Genomic DNA, 11,033 nt, shown 5'->3' with positions numbered 1-11,033 from the left:
TTGTACTCTATGATACTTTCTCCCCACCCCCACCCTCCTCTCATTTATCTCTCCACCCTTCAGGCTCTCTGCCTGTATTCCTGCTGAAGGGCCTGAAACGTCAATTTTTTGCTCCTCGGATGCTGCCTGAACTGCTGTGCTCTTCCAGCACCACTAATCCAGAATCTGGTTTCCAGCATCTGCAGTCATTGTTTTTACCCAAATGCGAAGTTACCCACTTCGGTAGGAAAAGCAGAATGGCAGTGTATTATTTAAATGGTAGACTGTACCTTGATATCTTTGTTCATCAATCATTGAAAGCAAGCTTATTGGTGCAGTAAAGATTTAGGAAGGCAAATGATATTTTGACCTCTTCGCAAGTGAATTTAAGTACAGGAACAAGGATATCTTATTACAACTGTACTGGGCCTTGGAGAGATCACACCTGAACCATTTTGTTCCATTTTGATTTCCTTACCTAAGAATAGATGTACTTGCCATAGAAAAAACACAGCCAAGGTTCACCAGACTGATTTCTGGGATGACAAGTTTTCAGATGATGAGAGATTGGGTTGACTAGGACTGTATTCAGTGGAGAAAGTGAGATGCTGGAAATCAGAGTCAAGAGTGTATTACTGGAAAAGCACAGCAGGTCAGACAGCATCCGAGGAGCAGGAGAATCAATGTTTCGGGCTAGAACCCTTCATCCGGATTCCTGATGAAGAGCTCTGGCCCGAAACGTCAATTCACCTGCTCCTCGGATGCTGCCTGACCTACTGTGCTTTTCCAGCAACACACTCTCGACTTTGTATTCAGTGGAGTTCAGAAGAATAATAGTGAGCTTGCTGAAAACATTAAATTATGACAACTGGACAGACTAGATGCAGACAGGATGTTTCTCTGTGAGACCTGAAACAAGGTGTCATGGTCCCAGGATATGTATTAGACAATATTGGTTTGAAATGAGAAATTTCTTCACTCGAGGATGAGGAACCTATGAAATTCTTAATTGCAAAAGGCAGTGAAGGCCAATTTAAGGAAGAAATGTAGATTTCTAGACACTAAAGGCATCAATGGGTTGGGGAGATTGGGATTCTGTCACTGAGATAGAAGTTCAGTTCTGGTCAAATCGAATGGCACAGCAAGCTTGATGGCTGGAATGGCCTACTTCTCCTATTTTATACTTCAATCCCACATCTAGAGTAGAAGCATTCAGGAGCAGCATAGCACATTTAAACAGTGTGTACGAAAGAACCTTTATTACACAGGACAATTCCATGTTGCCTCCTTGGAAAAAAAAGTCACTGAGCAGCTGCAGGACATTCTGAACGAGGTTGGTGAACAGCCAGAGGTTATGCTTGAGACCAATTCCAAAGGCTGAACCATAAAGTGATTACATCCTGATTGTAAATTTGTGCTCTCTGGTTACTAATCATTTTGCTATTGCAATCAGCTTCTTATTTATTCTGTCATGTTTTTGAACACACAAACCTAATCTTACTTTAATGTTCTCTCCAAAATCTTAACTTCATTAGTTTTTCATGCAACTAAAGTCCCTCCCCCTCTACATGAAATCCATACTCTTTCCAAGATCTTGATACCTTCCATAAAAGATGGTGTCCAGAATTGATCACAAGGCTTAAGCTAGGACTCAACCTGCAATACATAAACGCTTAATCATGGATAGCCATAACCAGCTTCATTCTAGATGTGAATCAACTCTTGGGAACTTCGATGAGATTTAAAAAAATTTTTTTTGAAATCTCATTTTCAGGCTTTCAGTTCCCAGCATGCTTTCTATCTATTGCTTTCATTAACAGGGGATCGAGTTTAAGATCCACGAGATTTTGCTATAGCTCTACAAGTCACTGGTGAGACCACACTTGGAATATTGTGTCCAGTTCTAGTCACCCTACTATAGAAAAGATACAGAGGCTTTGGAGAAATGCAAAGAAGGTTTACCAGGATACTGCTTGGAATGGAGGGCTTGCCTTGTGAAGAGAGGTTGACTAAGTTCGTACTACTCTCTGGAGAGAAGGAGGAAGAGAAGTGACCTGATTAAGGTATACAAGGTAATGAGAGGCATGGATAGAGTCGATAGCCATACACTTTTCCCCAGGGCAGGATTGACTGGCACAAGGGGTCATAGTTTTAAGATATTAGGAGAAAGATATAGAGGGGACGTCAGAGGAAGGTTCTTTCAGCAGAGAGTTGTGAATGCATTGCCAGCAGTGGTGGTGGAAGCAGAGTCATTAGGGACATTTAAGTGACTGCTAAACAAGCACATGGATAGCAGTGAATTGAGGGGTGCGAAGGTTAAGTTATTTTACATTTGGATTAATCCTCGGCGCAACATCGTGGGCCAAAGGGCCTGTTCTGTGCTGTACTGTTCTATGTATTATTAATCCAGAGTAGGTCATTATCCCTGTGCTGAAAGGACAGTGAGAGTTATGCCATATTATGCTGATACTGATTGGTCAATTATCTTTAATTCTACTACTGATAGGTCAGAATGCCTCATGAAGGGTGAATGGATTTGTTAGATTGTTGATCAAAAATCTGTGGAACTCATTGCCACAGCAGGCTGTGGAGGCCAAGTTATTTGGCTGTATTTAAGACAGAGATTGATAGATTCTTAATTAGTAAGGAGATCAAGGGTTACAGGGAAAAGGCAGAAGAATGGGGATGTGAAGCATACTAGCCATGATCAAATGGCTGAGAAGACAATCCAAGTGCCCTAGTTCTGTCATATATTTTATGGTTTTATGAAGAATTTACCAAACAAATTAGATGCATCCCAGCAAAGAAACAGTACACTATTATTAGTGTTTGTGTAATTAGATTACTTACAGTGTGGAAACAGGCCCTTCGGCCCAACAAGACCACACCAACCCGCTGAAGCGCAACTCACCCAGACCCATTCCCCTACATTTACCCCTGCACTTAACACTATGGGCAATTTAGCATGGCCAATTCACCTAACCTGCACATTTTTGGACTGTGGGAGGAAACTGGAGCACCTGGAGGAAACCCACGCAGACAGGGGGAGAATGTGCAAACTCCACACAGTCAGTCGCCTGAGGCAGGAATTGAACCTGGGTCTCTGGCGCTGTGAGGCAGCAGTGCTAACCACTGTGCCACCATGCTGCCCGCATTGTTAATGGGCAATCCTTTAGAAAACAGATATGCTCCACAGGCTCTTTTCTGTGAGGTATCTGTTACTGCTGAACCCAGCCAATAGAGTCACAGAGTCATACAGCATGGAAACAGGCCCTTTGACCCAACTGGTCCATGCCAACCAGGTTGCCTAAACTGAACTAGTCGTATTTGCCTGTATTTGGCCCATATGCCTCTAAACTTTTAAAATACATTTGCATGAATAAGAAATGTTGTAATTGTATTTGTCTCTATTACTTCCTCGAAAAGGTTGTTCCATACATTTGCCACCCTCTGTGTGAAAACGTTGCCCCTCAGGTCCCTTTTAAATCTTTCCCCTCTCATCTTTAAACCTATGGCCTCTAGTTTTGGACTGTCCTACCCTGGGAAAAAGACCTTGACTATTCACTTTATCTATACCTCTCATGATTTTATAAACTTCTATAATGTCACCTCTCAGTCTCCTATGTTTCAGGCAAATGAAATCCCAGCCTATATCACCTCTCCATATAACTCAAACCGTGCAGTATCAGTGATCTTTCTTGTATCCTTTCCAGCTTAATAACATATAGCAGAGCAACCAGAATTGTTTGCAGTACTTCAGTGTAGCCTTACAAGTGTGAACCAGGTCTCAAAGGCCACAAATGATTGACAATATGATGGGAAGACATGAGGTGACACAGTCTGCAGAGGGACAGACAGGCTAAATCATAGAGTCCCTACAGTGTGGTAGGAGGCCATTTGTCCTATCAAATCCACACCGACCTTCTGAAGAGTATCACACCCAAACCCACCCCTATCCTTGTAGCCCTGCATTTCCCATGGCCAATTCACCTAACCTTCATATCTTTGGACCGTGGGAGGAAACCAGAGCATCTGGAAGAAACCCACACGGGCACAGCAAGAATGTGCAGACTCCACACAGACAGTCAGCTACAGATGGAATCGAACCCAGGTTTCTGGCACTGTGAAGCAGCAGTGCTAACACTGAGCCACTGTTCTGTCCACTGAGTTGGCAAAACTTATCAGATGAAGTATAATATAGGAAAATGTGAGATGCACTTTGGCAGAAAGAATAGAGGAGCTGAATATTATTTAAATGGAGAAAGATCAGAGAAAGCTACAGAATAAAGGGATTTGGCGATCTGAGTACCTGAATCACAAAAAGCTAGCATTCACCTTCAGTAGATAATAGCTAAGGCAAATGCAATGTTGGCCTTTATTTCAAAGGGCATGGAATAGAAAAGCAGGGAGATCTTGCTAAAACAATACAGGGCACTAGTCAGACCACAGCTGGAATGCACTGAACAGTTTTGGGCACCTTGTCTAAGGACTGATATACTCAACCCACATATGGAGTTACTATGTTATGAGGAGAGGTGGAGTCATTTGGGTCTGTAATCAAAAGAGTGAGAGGGAACCTTATTGAAATATACAAGATTCTTAGGGGGCTTGACAATTGTAAATGTGGAGAGGGTGTTTCCCTTTATGGGAGAGTCTAGGACCAGAAGGCATCACCTTAGAATAAGGGGTTGCATGTTTAAAACAGATGAGGGGGGATTTCTTCTTTCAGAGGGTAGTCGATCTGTAGAATTTTTTATTCTAGGCTGGGTCTTAAAGTATATTCAAATCTGAGATAGACAGATTTTATTTATGAGTAGTGGATTAAACAGTTAGTTAGAACATAGAACAGCACAGCACAGGAACAGGGCCTTCAGCCCATGATGTTAGCTAAACATGACACCAAATTAAACTAATCCCTACTTCCTGCCTTTGGTCCATATCCTTCCATTTCTTACATATTATGTGCTATCTAAATGTCCCTGTTATTTCTGCCTCCATCATCACCCCTGGCAGGACATTCCAGAGCTCTAACATTCTGTATTAAAAAAAACTTGCCCCTCATGTCTCCTTTGAACTTTCCCCCTCTCTCCTTAAATGCATACTCCATAGTATTAGACATTTCAACTCTGGGGAAAAAAGATTCTGACTGTCAACTCTGCATCTCATAATTTTATAGACTTCTATCAAGTCTCCCCTTAGCCGCTCTAGAGAAAACAACCAGAGTTTTTTTAGGCTCCCCGTTTAGCTCATACCCTCTACAAAGCCTCCACATCCTTTCTATAATATGGCGACGAAAATTGAACTCAATACTCTTAAGTGTGGTCTAACCAAAGTCTTATAAAGCTGCAACATGACATCCTGACTCTTGTACTTAGTTCCCTGACCAATAAAGGCAAGCATGCCATACATTGTCTTTACCAGTCTATCCACTTGCATGGCCACTTTCAGGGAGCTGTGGACTTGAACCCCAAGATCCCTCTGTACATCAATGCTGCTCAGGGACCTACCATTAACTGTATACATTTCCTTAACATTTGATCTCCCAAAGTGCAGCACCTCACTCTTACCCAGATTAAACTCCATCTGCTATTTCTCCGCGCATATCTGCAACCAATCTATATCCCACTGTATCCTTTGACAACCTTCTACGCTACCCACAACTCCACCCATCTTTATATTGTCTGCAAACTTACTTACCCACCCATCTACATTTTTATTCAAGTGAGCTTTTTATATATATACTCACACAGCAGAGGTCACAATACAGATCCCTGCAGAAAACCACCAGTCATGGACCTCCAGCCTAAAAAAAACCCTTCTACCAGTACCTTCTAGGGGGCAATCAATTTTGAATCCACATGGCCAAGTCACTATGGATCCCATGCATCTTAATCTTCTGGATGAGCATACCTTGTCAAAAGCTTTACTAAAATCCATGTAAACAACATCCACAGCTCTACCCTCATCAATCACCTTTGTCACCTCCTCAAAACATTCAATCAAATTTGTAAAACATGTCCTGTCCTGCATAAAGCCATGCTGGCTGTCCCTAATCAGGCCATGCTTTTCCAAATATGCTAAATCCTATATTTAAGAATTCTCTCCCGTAGCTTCCCAACCACCAGTGTGAGACTCGCCGGTCAATAGTTTCCCAGATTATCCCTATTCCCCTTCTTGAACAGAGGAACAGCATTAGCTACCTGCTAGTCCTCCAGGACCTCTCCAGTGGCTCGTGAGGACACAAAGATCTTGAGGTCAAGATTAGAGTGATGTTGGAAAAGCACAGCAGGTCAGGCAGCATCTGAGGAGCAGGAAAATCGACATTTTGTGCAAAAGCCTTTCATCAGGAATGAGCCCCTCTTGCATCTCTCAATAACCTGGGGTAGGTACCACTTCTTTCTTGATCTCAAAATGCCCCACACTCATCTCACTATACTCCATATCATTCTTCTGGGTGAATACCGATGGAAAGTACTCATTTATGATCTCACCCACATCCTGCGCCTCCAAGCACAAGATCCCTTCTTTATTCTTGAGTGGTCTTAGCTTCACCCTAGTTATTCTTTTTTTTAAATATCTACAGAATGCCTTGGGATTCTCTTTAACCCTCCTTGCCAGGGTCAATTAGAGACAAAAAGACTGCAGATGCCGGAATCCAAGGTAGACAAGCAGGAGGCTGGAAGGACACAGCAATCCAGGCAACATCAGGAGGTGCAGAAGTCAACGTTTCGGGTGCAACCCTTTGGAGTCATTTAATGGCCCCTTCTTGCTCCAATTCCCTGCTTGAGTACTTTCTGCTTTCTTTATGTTCCTCATGGTCCTGTTCGATGTTAGCTTCTTAAACCTTACATATGCTTTTTTCCCTCCTTTTGACTAAATTCACAACCTCCCTCGCTATCCAAAGGTCCCCCTTACCATTGCCATCCTTGTCCTTCCTCCTTATAGGAACATGCCGGTCTTTAACTCTCATCAGGTCTTTAAACAATTCCCACGTCATATGTGGATTTTCCCCATAACAGCTCCTCCCAATTAACTCTAACTCCTGTCTAATACTGAAGTAATTTGACCTCCCCAATTTACTACCTTCCCTCAAAGTCCTGACTTACCCTTATTCATAGCTATCTTCAAACTTAAGGAGTTGGGATCACTGTTTCCAAAGTGCTCTCCCACTGAAAAGTTTCTCTATTTCGTGTATTTATTTATTTATTGGTTGAGTTTGCTCCTGAAGTAACTGGCTCCGTGTATAAAGTCAGTTTGTTGTGCGTTGAAAGGAATTCCAATTCCACCTTCTCGAATAAGAATCGTTCCCAAAAAAATCGACCTCTCTCTTTAAAATAAGAATTCGCTTTGTTCAATTCTGCACGGATGGCTGAGTTTTCAGCTGCTTCCCTTCCCTAGAAACTACCCCCAAGAACACTCACCGCATTGCTGCATTACGCGGAACGTTTTCGACTGGACTTTCTGTTCTTTTCCCAGTTTACTTCGAGCTCCTTTAATATCTTCCTCCTTCATCGGTGGCCGTTTCTTCTTAACAACGTGCACTTCCTAGACAGTACATTTTACAAGAACAGGTTGAGAACATACAGAAAACAGTGAACGAAAGCCGCGCAGACAAGCAGTGTTTTACCTGCGACATGGTCTGCGAGCTGCAAAGTGACCCAGCGTCGGAGCCTCTCGCTTGGAATCCAAGGAGCTGCTCCGCGTTTTGTTGCTGCTGCTCAGTTTCTAATTTTGGGGAGAATGAGCTCAGAGCTCGTCACCAGCCGCTTATTATGACCCATGATTCTTGTTTGCAGAATTTCCTGAACATGTTTGATGTTCATAAGCAGCTGCAGAGACTGACAAGAGAGGGCTGGGGAGAGCTGCAGCTGAACTGGGTAAGATGACGTGAGTTTATAACAGAGACAGAACATTCTCGGGTGTATCAAAGTCCCCACTCCGTATAGGAAAACCCATGCCATCATCAGGAGCTGTCATCGCAGATCTTGTATTTTTTGGTCAGAAAATTTGGGATGGGGTGGGGGAAATTCGGTGAATCACTACGCTCTCGGGTTTTTTTGGGAAACTGGATTATATACTGATTATCATTGGGCCAGTTGCAAATTTAACGGGGGAACCAGGAAGAAGAGAATTCATGAAGTATCTGCTGGGTAATGCCAGACTTGGGGGTTTTCAGAACCAGCTGCTGTTCCTGACTCAGGTCCTATATTTGTATACTGACATTTAGAGAGACTGCCCAATGTTTGTACCCTCTTTAATTTCATGATCAAAATATTCAAAATGTTTGCAGCTGACAGAATATCATCATAATCTTTACATGGATTTGATGGTGATGAACATTCTGTGAGAAGATTCATATCTAGGATTGAAGAAGATTATCTTTGGCCATTGTCCAGACTGGAGATTGTCAACGGAGTGGTCTCCATCTCAAATGACACCTGGATCTTTCTCTATTCACTGTTCCACCTGTTGTGGAAAAAATAATACCCAAAGAATACCTGTCTGTAAGAGTGATGTTGCAAAAACCCTTATAAAGTTTAATAAGTATTTAGATGTACACTTATGACACCAAGGCTATGGGCCACGTGCTGGAAAGTGGGATTAGGATAGTTAGGGTGTTGCTTTTGAACCCGTGTGGACACAGTGGGCTGCAGGTCAATGCTGTAGATCATTATGCTTCAACCCAAATTAATTTCAGTTTATGAACTGTTCATTTCCCATCTTCTGTACAAAACTTCAATCTGAGTTTGCCCCTTTTGCTGAGAAATCATTGTTTTTAAGTCTTGTTTAATTCTCAGGCTCGTAAATAGCCAATTCAGTACCAAATTCATGTTGATTTAAGTCATCTTTGGTTTTCTAGGTCTAAACAGTGAGACAGTGGATGATTAAAACTAAAGCTAGGTAAAGGTTCATCGAAGTTGCCTGAAAAAAAACTCTGGGAGCTTGAGTTGAGGCAGTTACATGAAGATTGGTTTTCACACTCGGGAGTATTTGACAGATCACATTACATTTGAGGTATAGAACTGATTTTTTTTAAGAGATGACTGAAATAGTGTACAGGGAAATCTAATTAATTTCAATTATTTGAACTGTCGGGCAGGATTTGATTAAGTCTTTAATCGGAGGTAATCTGAAATTGAAACTCATGGAATTGAAAACAAATTATTGATTCAACTAACAAAATAGCTGAAAGGCAAGGAAGGAATGGGAATGAATAAGATGTGACTGGAGAAATTCTGCAACTATTTTAATATTTATTGAGAAAATGGGATATTAAACTTTGCAAAAAAGACACATGAAATAAAGCATTTCATCATGTATTCACCAGACCAGGACAGAAGAAACCAAACTTTAAAAAGAAACACTATATTACCTGGAAAGTGAAGGTGTCTCAAATGTTTAAGCAACAGATGAAGCTTGCTGTCTCAAACTGCTAATAAGCCATAGTGATTTTCTCCACTAACAGAATGCTGTAATCAAGTCAAAAAGATGTCTTGCCTACAACACAACTAAGTAATGTGATATTTGTGTTTCAGTGCTGGTGTGATGCCAGTTATATAGTTTGTTTGTCCCAATTACTGACAGACCAATCAAACAATAAACCCTAGGAGAAAGTGAGGACTGCAGATGCTGGAGATCAGAGTCGAGAATGTGGTGCTGGAAAAGCACAGCAGGTCAGGCAGCATCTGAGGAGCAGGAAAATTTACATTTTGGACATAAGCTCTTCATCAGAAATGAGGCACCCTTGTAGAGAGAGGAGGAGAACGTCTTCAAGGTAGGCACCCTTGGAAGAGCCTTCACAGTAAGGTTTAAATCAACTAGGAGATCTTGTAGAGAGAGGAGAACTCATTCCTGATTACTGATGAAGGGCTTATGTCTGAAATGTTGATTTTCCAGGACCTTGGATGTTGCCTGACCTGCTGTGCTTTTCCAGTACCATGCTCCTGAAACAATAAGCCCTGTTGACTGTTCACAATGAGCAGCTTATTGACCACATAAACTAGCCCATGCTTGCAAAAATGCAAAACAGTGTGTCCAATGCTAGATGTGATTCTGCTATGGAACAACATTCATTAAATAATTCATTAAATTCAAAGTGTGTTAAGAATTGCACCAGAAACCAATTTAGTCGTATTTTAAAGTGGTTTCATTTGTGTGTGCTACAAGTTACATATATTATCACACAGGACCCTATTAGATTAGATTACTTACAGTGTGGAAACAGGCCCTTCGGCCCAACAAATCCGCAGTGCTAACCACTGGATTAGTGGTGCTGGAAGAGCACAGCAGTTCAGGCAGCATCCGAGGAGCAGTAAAATCGACGTTTCAGGCAAAAGCCCTTCATCAGGAATACAGTGCTAACCACTGTACCACCGTGCCACCCCCATTTCTCTCACTTCCAACATCACCCAATATTTCATCTCATTGGACTAGAAATACCACCCATAAAGCTGAAGTTAAGTCATGGCTCAATATGTGAAAGTGAACCATTATTAACTCGATCTCACTCCTCCCAGAAAACTATAGCTACTTTTCTTGACTTCTCAAACTAGCAACCACTAAATTTATTTGACAGAAGAAAATAGTTCATATCCAGTTGGGTCCTGGAAAGAGAACAGCTCCTTGATGGTACTGGGACAATTAATATCTTAATTAATACATTCATACAGCTCTTTATTGAAGATCATTACAGAAAATGAGTTTGATTTGTTGTCATGTAGAATCATAGAACCCCTACAGTGTGGAAGCAGGCTATTCAGCCCATACCAACCCTCTGAATATCACCCTACCCATCCCTGTGACCTTGCATATTTCCATGGGTAATTCCAGCCTGCACATTATAGGAAATTTCCCATGGCCAATCCATCTAACCTGTATATCATTGGACTGTGGGAGGTAACTGGAACACCAGAGGAAACTCACATAGACACAGGGAGAATGTGCAAACTCCATACAGTCACCTGAAGGTGGAATCAAACCCAGGTCCCTTGCACTGTGAGACAGCAGTACTAACCACTGAGCCACCATATACTGAGATAGAGTGAAAAGTGTTG

The 11,033-nt window shown here is 41.9% G+C and overlaps 1 protein-coding gene across 1 annotated transcript in view; it reads right to left on the bottom strand.

Moving 5' to 3' along the window:
* LOC122561367 (musculoskeletal embryonic nuclear protein 1-like) overlaps positions 1–7,717 on the bottom strand; it is a 10,715-nt gene extending 2,998 nt beyond the window's left edge. The window contains exons 1-2 of the mRNA XM_043713122.1: positions 7,607–7,717; positions 7,401–7,524 (exon numbers count right to left, since the gene is read on the bottom strand). Of these exons, the coding sequence (XP_043569057.1) occupies positions 7,401–7,524; positions 7,607–7,615 (133 nt within the window). The 5' untranslated portion in view covers positions 7,616–7,717. The remainder of the gene's footprint in view (positions 1–7,400; positions 7,525–7,606) is intronic.
* Between the last annotated feature and the right edge of the window lie 3,316 nt (positions 7,718–11,033).

The sequence above is a fragment of the Chiloscyllium plagiosum genome, chromosome 22 (genome assembly GCF_004010195.1).
Source record: "Chiloscyllium plagiosum isolate BGI_BamShark_2017 chromosome 22, ASM401019v2, whole genome shotgun sequence".
In the NCBI taxonomy this organism is placed as follows: Eukaryota; Metazoa; Chordata; class Chondrichthyes; order Orectolobiformes; family Hemiscylliidae; genus Chiloscyllium; species Chiloscyllium plagiosum.
Note: the sequence above shows the minus strand (reverse complement) of the source record. Positions and strands in the feature narration are given on the sequence as shown.